General features: G+C 35.2%; 1 protein-coding gene across 22 annotated transcripts in view; it reads right to left on the bottom strand.

Moving 5' to 3' along the window:
* The window catches only part of LOC121330646 (RNA binding protein fox-1 homolog 1-like), an 879,666-nt gene that overhangs the window by 20,287 nt on the left and 842,668 nt on the right, over positions 1 to 16,711 (bottom strand). For 17 of the 22 annotated variants that reach the window (XM_041277305.1, XM_041277304.1, XM_041277308.1 and 14 more), the window contains 2 exons: positions 7,893 to 8,025; positions 5,381 to 5,420 (listed from right to left, as the gene is read on the bottom strand). In XM_041277305.1, coding sequence (XP_041133239.1) covers positions 5,381 to 5,420; positions 7,893 to 8,025 — 173 coding nt within the window. The remainder of the gene's footprint in view (positions 1 to 5,380; positions 5,421 to 7,892; positions 8,026 to 16,711) is intronic. The other 5 variants (XR_005951881.1, XM_041277313.1, XM_041277311.1 and 2 more) reach the window with 1 other exon arrangement.

Raw genomic sequence — 16,711 nt, 5'->3', positions numbered from 1 at the left:
TGGTATGTAACAGTAACAGCAGCTGTTCAATTAAGCAAACAGGACAAACAAACGCACACTGGAAAGGAATTGTGTGCAGTGATGCATTGATTATCAAACTGTGATAACAGCAGAGTATCATGTTCAATGGACCACACTGTTATATCAACCATTTCCAAAAAAAATCTCAGCAGGCCAATTAACAAACAGACCCCGGTCTCCACAGATAACACAAATACTAGTTACATTCCAATTAGAACTGGACGCCCCATCATCCTTTGGGACGGTTGCCCGCTTTGTGTATTCTTGCAAGCTCAGTGAAAAACAGCAAAAGACAGCCTGCTTCATTACTATCTTGGAGACAAAATGATATCTTTTCTTTATAATTTGGTCACCATTCACCACATGCTATTGTTTGGGAAAGGTACCCCTTGGCATTTGCAAGTTTTTCATTGCATCTTCAATATCATGGTTAATTGGTTTAGATGTCTCAATACACTCTAGCTGCCTGGATCTGTTTGTATATGCTACAGGCTAAGCCACATGTCTCAATGCTTCTGTCACACCCAGAACAACACTACGAAAGGCATGTTTAGTAAGACTAAGATGGCCTGATTTTAAATACTGTCAAATGACTCCTGTAGAATTATATACAGCAGTAGCCCCTGTACATTTATACAGAGATTTTCATTTTATAAAGTCAAGTGCTTGACAGTTATCTACAGTACAGTAACACTGTTTTGTTTTTTTAGATGTCAGGGAATTGTCAAATGTGTGTCTACACTCGTAGGTTTTACCTGAAGATAATACAAAAGACAGGTTTAATAAAAAATAATAATAACATTAATAGTAATAATAACACAGTGTAACAATTATTATTTAATTTTTTTTTGTTCCTGAGTAGTAAGTGTTATTTCCTAATTGCTTATGCCTCAAAAGTATAGAAAATGGCTATTATTCCTCACAAACTTTGCTTTTGTGACCAGGACAGTAACATTTCAAAATATCACTATTTCCAATGGGAAAACGGGCAAATGTGTGTCTTTTTGTTCACATAAAGTCAGAAAAAAACAACATATGAATTTGTATTTATATTGAACATGTATTTATACTAAAGTAATACAAAAATGACTACAAAAGATTTAGAAGTGAGTAGTTTTTCGAGATTTACGATTATACTGTATTTACAATAGTGATATTTTGAAATATTACTGTCCTGGTCACAAAAGCAAAGTTTGTGGGGAATAATAGCCATTTTCTATACTTTTGAGGCATAAGCAATTAGGAAATAACACTTACTACCCAGGAACAAAAATTGTGTTACATAGCGTAATCTATTGACGGTTCTATAAAACCTAACAGGGGGATTGGTGGGAGACATCATCAGTAACTATAGCCTTAAACAAAGTTAATCACTTTGAGATTTTAGTGACATTTTTAAAATATTTTACAGAGTATTGGCTGGATATAGGGTGCCCATTGTCTGTTGTGTTCTTGTAATGACCATTAGCTTAATAAGTAGCTTTTAAAAGTGTACTGAGACTTTTAACTTTTTTCTATGCAATCCTGTACATGAATGTTCATGTATGCACTGCAGAAATATGACTAATCAGCTGCTAATGTAAACAACATCAGAGGAAGTTCTTGTTCTCCTGTGTATGTTGCCTCTTTTGCACACTGGGATATTGTAGCTTTGCTCCACAGTGACACCTGCTGGGAGAAGCACAGAGGACGTGTCTGCCAGTGCAAGTCTCTATGTTCACCAGCAGCAGCAGGCAAGCACTAATCCCACCATTGGGCAAAGCCTACCTTCCCTGCTCCATCATTGTATTGTACAACACATCAAGGGGCTTGCTGAATCTCCTGTTCAGGTATGACAGGGCTGTTAAAATTCTCAGTATATGATTAAAGATGGAGACAACAATACTTCAAAGAATTGCAGAGCATTTCCGTATAATGTTGTGTGTTTTTTCTTTTAACCAATAACATATGCAGTAGTGTGCTTATGTGTAGGCTAAAAACGTACTTCACGTTAAAATATTGCATGATCTTGCCCCTCACTTTTCTTCGCTTTTAAAGATCGCTGACTGATGCCAAACTGTAGATGTCTAGGGGTTACTTTCAAAGCCAGCTATTGATCATATTAAACAGTCCCTCTACAATGTATCAGTTAGTATGATTTCACAGCAATCCACATTCATTGTGATGAGTTCTTTCACGATTCAGTTCCCCATACCTGTGGGAACTTATTGCCATACACAGGCTCTTGATAAACTACTCTATAATGAAACAGAAATATTGTGTTGAATGCAACAGTAAATATACCATGAACCCACAATGCCATTCCGAAACAAGTTTGCTTAACATGTTTTTTCTTTGAGAATCATGGTGGATTTTACACAACTGGGTATTGTTGGTTTTGAAAAAGTAGCCAAATAAAACAGTTAGGAAAGAATGCTTGGTAAGCACAGGTATTGTGACATAATGAACAAACAAACAAATAAATAAATACATAAATACATGGGCCCAGATACTAGTGTTCAAATGTTGTTATTTATTGATCGGTTGATCTGGATATGGCTTTGCAAATGTTACTTACTACTGTAGCAGTTAACTCAAAGTATGCTATACTTTATCTAATGCCTTGTTTTAATTTGCCGCTGAAGTTGAAAGCAGATTGATATCGATCCTGTTTGTTTCCATCATCCACATGGATCAGCTGCAGCTGTAACCATTGGCAGCCTCAGTTTGATATGGGAAGCTGGGGCTGCAAGACTGGTTTCATGTAGATGGAAATGAGGCATCGTTCTTTTATGTCTTGTTTTCACTTTGTGTTTTAAATATTCCCCTGTAATTTTCCAACTGAGATGCACCTTAATTGCAAACTAGTTGCAGAGATACCCTTGCTTAAGCAAAGGAAATGACTAAATTAGTGAACCCCTAGGTCCCGAGATCTAACTTTTAGGTTTGGTTTCCGTTCATATAAACATTGTATAGATTAGCTTAAAAGAGTATGTATATTTCTTATCTATGTCTAGCTCTATGTACAACCTCTGTATGCATCTATTTAATGTATTGTAGTCTATAATTAGTGCACAGAGTTCTAGCCTGTGAGAACAATTCTTTTTATTTTTTGTTCCATCATCTCTGAATTCTCTTTTTCCTCATCAAACATTTACTACATTTCACTGAGCAGTCTTTAAAGAATGATTTGTAATAAATATTAGTAATGTTTTCTAATATTTTCTAATGAATATTTAATGTTCATATCAATTTTACATAATCAATCTAACTCTCCATGGTGCAGTGCTCATGGAAAACAGAAAAAAAGGGAACATTAGCTAAACGTATCAAGGAGTATTTTTAGTTGCGTTTTATTGTTTTACACATTTATTTTTGATGTAGATAATTTACAACCAGGCAAGCACTGTGCATGATAATGTAAATGAGTGGTACTTTTAATAGAACAAAAGCCTTTTACTGCTGTGATGCCTGTTCTTTTTGACATTGGAAGGTAGCAATCTTTACTGACACTATCAAACAACCCAGCGACCGACTCACAATGATGCCTTATTTAGGCTTCTACACAGCAGCTTACTGGTATGCCTTCTGAAGGGGCAAACTGTTCTGAAGGAAAAACATTGCATCTAGTTCAGCAGAAAATTACTCCAAAGTCATTGCTATAATAGTAAAATGGGGACCGAGGCATTGTTCTGATTGAGATTATTTACTACTGGACTCAAGAAAGCCAAAAGGGTGCCCTACAGCTTTCGCCCTTCAGCAAGGACTGCAAATAGTGAAAGGCACAGTGCAGACGTCTGTCAATGCTCTAAAGCATATCTGCAAAGTTAAGTAACAGGACTATTAACTTTTGACCTTGGCCATGTTCTTTCTGTTATGAATGTGTTTCTTAAACTAATAAGCAGGAAGGACCATGGCCATTTAGATCAAAATAAAACCTTAACATTGATGTGTTTGGGTTATCTTAATATAATATTTATAGCTGTTAACATGGACTGATGTTTTTGTTCCTGTATCAGAAATGCATAGGAGTTTTTAGTTTTGGTAATTAACCTGCCAGCCCCCCTTCTTGCTTTCCGACATCACATGAATCTAGTGGCTATTTACAGTATCAGTGCCTTGACTTTTATATATGCTTGATTAGCCACAAAAATGGTCTTATCTGGAATTCTGGCTGCGCATGTGGCTGTGTGATCTAGTACCTTGATTGCTTGTTTAGTTAATTATTATTATTAATCTCGCTGGCTGACAGCAGGAACATGATAGCTAGTGGCCCGTGTTTTTTGCAGATACGAAATAGCACGAAATAAAACTAAACGCAACATACAAAATTAAATAAAACAAAATACAAATATAAAACGAAATAAAACGAAAACTCATTATAAAGCAAACACAGACTGACCTTTTTAAAGAGGGAGGTTTATACAAAAAATACTTGAAATAAATACTTGCAGTCATAGTTGTCAAGGCTCAGCCGTTACCATAGACACGGTCTGAAGGGAAACGGAAGCTCTGAATAGCACTTGCGCAGATTTGGAGCGAGTCGTTTTGTTGTATACTGGAGCCCTGCTTCAGTGGAATGTGATTGAAATACAGTTCCTGTTTTTTTATAATGGGTAGATTGCTGTATGTGCAATTATGCCATTAATGAGAAATTATGTTAACTAAATTATTTTTCTGTGCGAGATCTCAAAATATATTAAAAAAAAAACTGATACTGTTTAATAGAAAATATGTATGTAGTTAAAACATGATGTATACTATACTATTATTGATATACATCTCTTTGAGTTGTTTTATTAATGTGTATCTGTAATAAAGCTAAATAACATGAAATATGTGAAAAATGAAATAAAAAATTGTACAAAATAAAAATAATTTCACAGGGCTCTGATGATATCAAACAAAAGAATAGTTTTTTGGAATTGCAATTTTACTGCGCTCAGCCAGCACGCTATCTTCAAAAGTATTAGTATGTGTGACTATAGAACATGATTGGGCTTCAGCCGCTCATTTCTATGCATGTCAAGGTGCAGCTCTGTCTGACAGTAGTGTGCTTATCCTGTAATGTACACCAAGCAGTATCTTGCATATAACTTTGTGCTTACCGTGTTAAAATGGGTAATTAAGTAAATCAAATATAACTTTTGACTTTTCCCCCCATATTTGAATCCATTAACAATCATTCAGCACTGACAGCAGTGCATTATTTCTGTTGGGCAATGAGAGATGTAATGAAGTGAAAGATCTTCCTCCGGATTCTTTTTGACAACCCAAGAACAGTTAATAGACAAAAGTGAACCACACCAATGTAGCAAACTTGTAAGAAGAATGGCTAGGGTGATGTTCAAGGACTGCGTGCACGGCGATGAATACTTACATAAATGTCTGCACCATAAAATCCATCCTGGTATACAACACTGGAAAAATGCACACACAAAGAAAAACATCCATATTAGTGCATATCCACATGCAAGCTCCACCAAACCCTGCGCGACTTAAGTTAGTCAATTAAAACAAGAACAAACAAATACATAAAATAAATAGACAGACGAACAAGCACTCTTAAATCTGGGAAGGAGGCTGGGGTTTGAGAGATGTATGAATGAGCTGTGAGAATCACATTTACTGTATTAAATTGCAAGGGTTTGGGGGTCATTTGGGTCATCATTTTTGTGCCATTTTCTGTAAGTCAATTTGTATTCTTCACAGTGAACCCAGTACAGTAGCTATGAAAACAGACTTACATTTTAACAGGCAACCAAAGTAGTGTTACATCTGCATGTTTCAGTTTGAATGCCTTAGAGCCAATATAAAAAAAAATAAACAAAAAAAAAAACTGGCACAAAGCTACAGAAACACTTCACAAATAGGGATAAATAGGATGAGTGGCTGTGACGATTATGCAAAGGGGTTCTGATCAGTAAGCTGTTCTGAATTTTTACAAGGAGTCTGAATATTTTCAGGTCAGCCAGTTATTTTAAATAAGGTACCTATGGGACAATAACAATAGTTTTAATTTTTTAACACTATTCATAATTGATTTCTAACACAGATTAAAATTAAAATAAACAATTATAAATCAAATTCTTTGTAGGTCAAACTGTGTCTAAATATTTCAGAAAGCGTGACATTGACATTCTTATACTATTAATCATTCTTTAGTTTTATCATTTCAACACAAGTGCGGTAAATTTTTAAATACAAATATAGTTAATTTTACATTCAGGCACTCAACTATATTCTAACAGGATAGGAGTCATGCATATAATGTGTAACAATTATAACATTATTTTTTCACTACAGGACAACATAATAATTTTAAATGGAAATCAAAATCAATTTGTACTGTTTGACCAATGACCAGATCAAATAAAAAAAGATAAAAATAAAATGTAAAATGCAGACATTTTTACTAGTCACACGTGTTAGCCTATAGAAATGTTTGTATGCAGTTTGTATATATTATGTTACAGTCATTCTGTTAAGCCAGGCAAAAGTTCAGAGTTTTGGCCAATTGACTGCAATACAAATTAATATTATTCTCTGTTGCATCTCAGATATAATCCCAATAGGAAATTGCACAGACAACAGTATCCATCTCTAATCTAAAATAAATGCTTTGGGTTTTTTTTTTTTTCAACTATAACAAAACAATAGTGGTATTTTTTGTGATTTTCATTTATATTTATGTGAAATGGAATCTGAGCAATGAGAGTCTGATCTCTAATCATTCATCATTAGAAAGCATCCCTGGTGCACAATGCAACAATCCCCAGACTGGTTAATTGATGCGTGGACATGTTCATCTCAAAACCAAGTATGAAGAAACATCAGCTCTCAGTTCCCTGGTGACTGGCAACTCATTTTTAATTGTACTGAACACAACATTCTTCAAAAAAGCCCAATGTTGTGATATCAGTGCATAATGTCTCATTTATTTTAGATGATCTGTTGGATAAAAGGCTAAAAAGAGGCATGAAAATGTTATGACTATTACTGATAACTAAATAATAATAAAAATAATAACTGATGTACAGTCATAGCGATACTGTTACTTCTAACTTTAAAGCTCAAAGTTTTTCATTTAGAGATCACTGTTGCTTTCTGACATGACAAACTTTATGTAGTATTATTATGTTTTGTGCCCCATGAAATAAGGATTACAAATTTCAGAATTACACTTGATGTCATTACATATTCACCTAGACGTTGCACTTTAGTTACAAAAGTGCCTGCCAAGTTTCTTTGCTCTGCAGCTCATACCGTAGAATATATGTAAACTGGTCAAGTGAAACTTTTGCATGTTCAGTATCTCCATACTGGATCTTTATTCAGTTAGATTAATATGAATGCAAACGTAAGATTCTTACTTCTTTTACATTTCCTTTTTAACATTCCATTATTTTTCAAAATCAATTAAAAATGAAATAAATAGACTAGAATCAAGGAAAAAACTAATGGGGTTCACAAGTGATTTTTTTTCTTTTTTTTAATGACATCTCTCGAATGATTTAACTCTATCCAGACTCCTTAAAAAAACAAAAAAAAACAAAAAATAAACAGAAGTTTGCAATTTAAAAAACATAAAAACATATATAAAAAAAAAAACTTCAACTGTAAATGGTTTCTTTTTTCTATCGCATTCAGTCTCTCAAAGAACTACCATAACAACATGTGACATATAAAATGCTTAAAGCTACCAACCATGACAGTACAAATTAGTCATTTTTCATTACTGCAAGGTGCACCTCTTCAGGCATTTGGATTGGTCGCATGCCGTATTGGTTTCCGTGGCGAAGCAAGACCAGCATGCACTGCACTGCACCCACAAAAGCATTTAGTCAGCGGGACTGTGTGTTAATAGTTGAGTTTGCTGGTGTGTTACTCACCCTCCGTAGGCTGGGATGGGGGGAGGGGGCGCAGCTGGTCGGAAGGTGTTGTAGACTGTGCGCCCCCGGCCTCTTAGGTGCGCTCCTCTGTAGGCAGCGGCTGCAGTTGCAGCTGGGTATGGGAAGCCTGGCACTGCGAAAAACACGGAGAAATGAGCTTGAATTTGTGCTGAGTTAATCCTCTTGCAATACCATTTTAACCAGATGTATTACAAGTTAGTGGCCCATGCCTTTCTTTACATGTTGACTTTACATTAGGGTCTCCATTCTGATGAAATGAGTGGAATCACAGACACTGTCAGTAAGTTCTTCACAAAGCTTCTTTCTCCTGGCTTTAGAAGAGATGTGACATGCCTGAGTTGTTACTGTGATATGCTTAAATAGAGATGCTGAAACTAATCAGACTGCATCCGGTTGTTTGATTTCAACTCATCATTCAAAGCGGAGACTAGCTGCTATAGTATTGTGGTTACTGTATTGCCGCTGACAGCAAACACTATATCGATTTACTTTATTTGCTATACTAAATTTAAATAGATAGGACAGCTAGGAAGCATAATATTTTACACTGATAGACAACATTCACAGGGGTTTGAAAGATAATATTCGAGGTCCTTTATCAAAGATTTAAGCCTCGTATTTACCAACCAGGTTAAAGGAAATCTCTGATCCATTTTTTTATTCACTATAATGTTTCAAACTAGTTAAGCTTGTACATTATCAGGTAACCAAACTGATATCTTGTTTCAGGTCTGTTGATAGAAGTGACTTATTTCAATCACCGAAACAAAGCAAATACTTTTGCCCTGAATATCATAGCTTTTCTGACCAACATGGAGGGCTTTTGTGTCGGGATTTTAACTTTGACTGTTTTTTTTTGTTCCAAGCAAAAATAAAAAATATCCAGGAAGGAAGAGAAACTCAAAACTCCAATTCCGACAGTATGAGGAATGTTATGCAAATGAGGTGGGTACTTAATTAACATACCCCCGTGCAAAAATCGAAAAGGTTGATGTGTTCAGCTTGAGTATTTTCTGTCTAAAGTGGTTCCGCCTGTTACAAAAAGACCTAATGGAGAGGGGAACCTATTTCAAACAGGCTCCATCTAAAAAAGGGTCTGATGTGGGTGCTGTGACTCTGACTACTTTGGCGATGGAGCCCAATGTGCTGCTAGAGATTTTTGCGATTTTAGAGGATGAAAGGGATAATGTAGCTGCTACTCAAAAATGATAAACAAACATATAAATATATATATATATATATATATATATATATATATATATATATATATATATATATATATATATATATATATATATAGGCATATATATAAGGAGGTCCATCCATAATTGAAACTTAATTTAATACAGTATATGTTAAATTAGGCTACATTAAAATAGGAGCTCTCTAACTACTTGTGTTCTCTTTGTCCTGATGTTCTTGCTTTATTATTGTGTTCTATTAAATGTATATTCTGTACTTTCTCCTTATCTCCTGAAACACACATCTGCTTTGTTTTTCTCCGCCTTTACTACCTTTCAATCCCACAAGTCCATTGATTGAAATCCTGAAATCATGTAAATGTCATTTGCATCATTAACATATATGTTTCTCATTTAAATACTGAATAGTTTTTGTGCCACTTTTATGTAAATTGCACCCATTCCAGCTGTCTGAAAACAACAGAAACGGGTTTGATTTTTTGATAGAAACAACATTTGGGATAAGCGTCTTGTTAAAACAGACAGAGACAGTTTTGGAGTTTCGACTGTCGGAAGACGCTTTTGATATTCAGGGCCATTGTGTCAAGTTTACACAACAGTACAGTTAACTCATTTACAGTTGCACATGATACATGCACACATACAGCAACCAGTGAATGGAAGGACAGATATACACATACAGATACAGAAGTGGTGCTCCTGTTAAGCTTCTCTCCATATACTGTACGTAAATATTTTCACTTGTAATAATTGCCATGAAAATAAATTTTCATCTTAGGTTCTTTTTTCTTTTCTTTTACTTTTCTTTCTTTGATTTCTGCTTTCTAAGTCAGTCCAGATGCACACAGTTGCTATTTTGCTTTTTATAGTGTGTTGAATTGTTGAAGTTCCTGATTGTGACAGTAAATAAATTTGGTTTCAGTGGGTCTTAACGCAGTGCTCAATTGTATATTTGGGACCCCATTGCACTGTCATCAAAATCGCTTCGGCGAATAAGTTAATGATACAACAGCTCAAAATGTATGCTAACCCGTGGCGATGGGTCAGGTGCTCTATAACGGGACAAGACATGTCTTCAGAATACCATTTCAGTGCAGTGTTTTTTTCACTCCATTTATGCGCCAAGGGGGCAAGTGCCGTTCAGGCTTGCATTTGCATTTACGCTGTGATCAAAATACAACCCTAGGTGTTATATGTTATATGTATGTATATATTTTTTACATGTATTTATTTATTATCAGGAGATGTTCTTGTGAGACATGTAGATAACAAACACAAATTAAACTGTATTCACAGACTTGATAAAACCAATTTGAAAATGAGGAAAATCCTCTTGCTTTCTTGCACCTAGCTGTAAAACCAAATGCAAGCAGAAGCCCTGAGTAAAGAAGCACCCAAACATGCCACTCCCATGGCTATACTTGTAAATCAATATACATTTTTGAAAAGTTCTTTAAAGTGTGCATTTATGTCGTAGTCTTGAGAAATCCTCACGCTATCTTGAGCAGGAACGATTTGCTGGTTATGTTTAAGCACACAAAACAAAATCTAAAAAATGAGAATTTTGTCTGCCAAAGTTTCCCAGAGCTCTTTGTTTAAATAGATAACAATTTTTCCTAATTTTTTTTTATAACAGCTGACTGAATAAACAAACCTTTCAATAAAAAAAGTCACCAGAGTCTGTAAAAATCCCCCATAAGAATGAAAATGATGAGATGAATATCACAAAGTCAAGCTTAATGGGGTGATTGACCAGTGATAATGACACTTAAAGCTTAATTCACAAGTGGGGGGAGGGGTGGGTTTAGTTTTATACTTCAATTACATTGATCAGTTTAAATATTAAACTCTAATAGAAACACTGAATTGTTAATGGGGTTGAGGGAAAATTGAAAATTTGGAGAAATGGCACAATGTCCAGTGTAGATGAAAACAGTAATTATTCTGTCCCATCTATTGCACCTTGCTGCTCCACTTTACATGCTCAACAAGCCCCTTTCAGCAACAAGAGGACTGCAGCAGGGTTTTGAAGTAATTCTGTCTGAGACAGCTTGAAGATATGCCCTTCAAGCTGCATTGCACGTTAGAAATAATCCAACTTTGTATTAATTCATTTTGCTTGCACAGTAAATAAATAATGATTGGAGCCAGGCATTGTAATAACACTTAGGAGCTAAAAAATGTATCAAAGTTTTCCCGAGGAAAAAATAAAAAATAATTGACTTCTGGATATGAGAATAACAACTCAAATATCGAATTACTTAATGATGCATACGCTGTACAGTCATAGTGTAGAGAAACTGTAAATTGTACAGCATGATTTCCACAGATACAGGATTAAGGGTGATACTGTTGTATTTCATCTTGTACTGTATATTGAGCAATGATCAGCTGTTTAAGTTGGTGATTGGCGTCACATTGGCTCCGACGTTCCCAGGGTGGGGGATGGGAAACCGGCAGAGATTGCTTCTCCTCGTTGCACAAATGGTGCACAAAAATGAATAGACCAACTGTATCTTGCATCGCTATATTTTGTAAATATATTTTGGAACTTCTTTATAATCTACAAATTTTACTGATTATATCCATTTGCTTTAAATCGTCAGAAATTCGGGCATAAACTTTCTCATTTCTGATGCATGACTCGAAATCTTCCTAAACACTGCCATCTGCCAACAGGGAAACTAGAGCCTGCACTTCCTCAGCGTCGCAGGGCTGTACTTTTCTATCATCACACTCACTGCCCGCCATGTTGTTTATCTTCCTGGATAGTACGGACTGATGCAACGTAATGACGAAAATCCTTTACCCCACACCTGGCCCGGCTTGGCTCTGAGCCAGAATGTCTTGTGAGGCTGGAGTTTCACAGTTTGTTTCTCACTTGGCTCGACAAATAGCCAGTGGAGAGCCACCCGTACTGTATCAAGCCCTCATGTGTTGGATGTGCCAGTGAAGAAGGGGAATTAGTCCCAAAAATAAATAGGCACAGAGATAAAGCGTGACTAGTGTAGGAAGAGGTGCACAGTAATATTGTAGCCTGAGCTAAGAGTATAGAGAGCCAATCACCTGTGCTATATATCATTTGATATATAACAGTCATATTAAATAAGAACACAAATGTGAAAGAACCCAAAAGGAAAAATTATATTTATTAAAACAAATCTGCAGCCTGTGCAAATATGCATATACTAATTGTTATTTGCACCCTGAAAATAATTAACATATAACCATATTGTCATCAATCATATTTCTACTTGAACAATACATTAAATATCAGTCCTGTGTTTCCTTTAAAATATTATTATTGACCTACAAGGCTTTGCACGGTCAGGGTCCAAGTTATATAATGGACCTTCTTAGCCCTTAGATCCCTGGGAGGCAGCTTAGATCCTCTAACTCTGGATTGTTAAAATGCATTGTTTCAAAATGTGTTATGCTCGAAGGGCGTAGTTTTAGATGTGTTGCTCCTTTTCTTTGGAACTCACTACCAACTTTCATTAGACAATCCATAACAGTAGCCAAATTTAAAAACACTTATTCTCTGCTGCATTTTTTAAACTGTTTGACTCTACTGCAGCCTGCACTGTTTATTATAATATACTGTACTTTTATAATGTTCAATTTTATCTCTATATTTACCTATTTTATTGTATCTTATTTATGTATCTATATAATTTTTTAACTGATTAATTGTTATTCATTGTGGTTTTGTAATGTTCATTTGTGTTTGATTGTTTTGTACATCACCTTTAGACACCTAGGTGTGAAAGGCACTATAGTAAATAATAGTTTATTATTATTATTATTATTATTATTATTATTATTATTATTATTATTATTATTATTATTATTATTATTAATAAACAGGATATATGTGTGAAAGCTCATGTAAATAATTTCACATATATAAATTATTTTAAGTATTTAAATTATTACACTTATGGTTTTGAAACATCAATAATAAGGAAATAATTATGCAAGTGTGGTGTATGAATATTTAAAGGATAAACAGTTTGGATTATACTATTTCATTTAAAATCACAAACGCTGCTTGCTGCATTAAGCCCCCCAGTGAAAAATGGAACTTGATGACAGGAAAGTGTGCAAGGGTAATTAACAAGAATGTAAAACTTGTTGTGCTGTGGGATAGATTAAAGCAGAGCAGATGCAGAACCCAACAGGAGGTAAATTCAGTATTGAAGCCATAAAAGTATACAACTGCTTTATAGGGCAATTATTTTACTCGTTGGTTTTCTGTTTACAGTTTTGCGAGAGAGGGCCCATATGCCTAGGGAAAGGTGTGCCATCAAAATTGATAGATGTGGGGCCCCCCTTCTCTTTGCAGTGCGCATCCCACTCTTTAAAACCAGAGACCCTTTCAAATAATTTTTATGCAGGAAGCATTTAGGAAAGCTCACTTAAAAAGTCTTTGACTAACTTAATGGGTTTAACTTCTACTTGAAAATAAAGGGCTGCAGGCCAGCATATATTTGGATGTGGCTTGGATGCAACCTTTTCAAGGCCAGAGCTGGACATCGACAGCACAAAGGGAACTGAAAACGCAGACAGCAAGTATTGTTAGAGCATATGGCATGCCTTCTTATTAAGCACTATGCTCATTTTCAGCAGATTAGTGCAAATTATAATGCTGTACAAGGGCAAATGCAAGGTAAATGAAACAGATGAATGCACTTTGCTAGCATTTGGAAAAATAAAACCTTAAATGATTTTCAAGAAAAGAAAAAACTGAAAAAAAAAATCCTTTTCGCTTTGGCATACATACGTAGTTTGTCCCAGCAAGCATTTATTACAATTATGTGATACTACCTCATTACCCTTCACCCTTGCAAGTGTTTTGTGTTTTATGATCAAAAATATGGTTTGTGTTGCAATACTTTTCGTGATGGGGTTAATAACACTGGAACAAATCAAATGGTAAAGCGTTGTAATAGGTATTCAGGAATTGGAAGGAACAGGTTTGGACCAAGGCTGTAGTCTCTTTGACTTCAGGCTACGGTTCAGTCTTAAAGCGATGTTTGTTGTGTGTTTGTTCCAATTTACATTCTAATTCTAATTAACATTCTTGCTATCAAGACTTTGAACTAATTGTTTCCTATTATATATTTTTTAAAACATACAATAACCCATAGAGGAACTTATAGAGCCACCACAATAATGAGGATGTCATGAAGTAACGATGGGCAGCCAGGATTAGATTATTAGTTTTGTAGTTCAATGGCTGTTTGTCCTTTTTAAAATTTGTATTATTTTTTTTTTATATCCTGATATATAATTGTTTTACGCATTCATTGCCCTAAGGAATGTTGGTAATGTAGTGTTGCTAACTTTTTCTTTTTGTAACCCATTCTCATTTAAATGCAGCCCCACCACATAGAAAAAAGTGAGAAAAAAACAAACCCTGTGAAGTCACATTTTTTATAAAAATATTATTTAAAGGCAGCTGTGAACCAGCCTCTCCATGCTTTATCATCCTCAAATACGCCAGTGCCAAAAAAAACAAACATAGCTTTGGATAACTTTACTAATATTCGGCCCATTTCAAATTTGCTCTGTCTTGTTAAAATATTAGAATGTGCTGTAGCTTTGCACTTAAATTACCACCTTACTGCAAATAAACTCTACAAATTTTTGTAATCCGGGTTCTGACAACTACACAGCACTGCAACTTCCCTTTTTAAAGTTACTAACAATCTTCTTACGGCAGTGGATTCAGGTGCACTATCAAATTTAATTCTTCTGGATCTTAGTGCTGCATTTGACAATGTAAATCATGAATTCTACTTGACAGGTTAGACAGTTTTTTTTGGCATCTCTGGCACTACTCTCAAATGGTTTAAATCTTATCTTACTGGGCGTCAACATTTCATCTCTCTTGGCGGTTTTAGTTCTGAGGTTGGGTTGGTAACATCTGGTGTCCCACAAGGCTCAATTCTGGGCCCCCTGCTATTTAGTATTTATGTTTCCCCTTGGTCACATACTAAGACTACATGGCCTGAATTATCATTTTTACACAGATGATGCTCAAATCTATGTCCACACTAAACCTGATATTGATGTGGCTGCCTCTGCGATTGCTGACTGCATTTCTGATATAAAACCAATGCTGTAAACCTGTCAGTTGATGGTATCATGCTTGAGTTTAAATCCAAAATGAAAAATTTGGGAGTGATTTTTGATCCTGGATTAGCATTTGAACCCCATGTGCAGAATACTGTTAAGGCATCATTTTTCCACCTTAGAAACATTACTAGGCTGCGACCTATGCTTTCTGCATCTGTAGTAGAAAAACTGGTTCATGCTTTTGATTTCTAAGGGATAGATTATTGTAACGCCCTGCTCACAGGCGACTCTAAAGGCACACTTCCCAAATTACAACATGTTCAGAACTCAGCAGCTAGAATTCTGACTAGGTCATATGCAAGTGATCACATCACTACTGTTTTGAAGTCCTTGCACTGGTTGGCTGTCAGGTTTCGAGTTGATTTTAAAATTCTTCTTCTTACCTTTAAGGATCGGCATGGTTTGGCTCCACAGTACTTATCTGATCTTTTATCTGTTTACACTCCCTCAAGCAACCTTCACTCAACTGATTCTGCACTGTTATGTGTTCCTCCTGCTTGTCTACGCTCCATGGTTGACAGAACCTTTTGTTGTTATGCCCCAAAACTCTGGAACACCATTTCTAAAGAAATCAGGGATTCGGCCACTTTGAGTGTTTTTAAATCTACCTTAAAGACTTACTTTTTTAGAAAGGCATTTTTGTGAATGTTTTTATTTTCTGTGTTTCTTTGTTGTTGTGATTTGAGTTTTTCATGTAAAGCGCTTTGAGATGATTGCTTTTAAAGGTATATAAAGTAAAGTTTATTATTATCACACACTAAACACACATTTGAAATGCATAAAAAAAAAAGAAACTTGTAATTAATGTACAAGTTTAATCACCTCTCCCCACATGTACGGGTCAGTTATCATTGTTCATTTCCACTATGTAACCTCCCACACTGACATTACAGCAAAGCAACAGGCCATAAATCTACTCTCGTTTGTTCTTTTTGATATTCATCTTTTCAAGCTACAGCTGTTTGTTGCCGCTTTCTATTACGACAGACAAGACTCGATAATAATATTATGAAAGGCAGCCTGTGTTTCTCGCACAATGTTTTTTTTTGAAAGACCATAAATGAGTCTGGGATTGTCTTCTGAACAAGCTGTGTGTTGGGCAATTTGTGATTAATTACCTTTCCCGCAAAATGACATGGCCCTGATTAATTTACTTTTTATGTGAGGTAGTTACTTGCAAAACAGAACGTGTAGTAATTTAATCCTTTTACTCATCAGATCCTTTTTTCTTTTTTTTATGCTGAATAAGCAGATTGTTTTGAAGTGTTGATTCTATTTTTTTCTTTCAATTGACTTGAAGCTATGTGACTCCAATGAGTACCATGTAGCCAGTTCAGTTTGTGTTATTTTAATTTGAAAGCGAACACCTTACTAACAGTTTTAAAAATAGCCAAACACTGAAATAAATTTTAAAAAGTAATAAAATGTGCAGAGACTAGTCACCGTGACCTGCTT

The sequence above is a fragment of the Polyodon spathula genome, chromosome 18 (assembly GCF_017654505.1).
Source record: "Polyodon spathula isolate WHYD16114869_AA chromosome 18, ASM1765450v1, whole genome shotgun sequence".
Taxonomy (NCBI): Eukaryota; Metazoa; Chordata; class Actinopteri; order Acipenseriformes; family Polyodontidae; genus Polyodon; species Polyodon spathula.
This window is presented reverse-complemented; position numbering and strand designations above follow the sequence as displayed.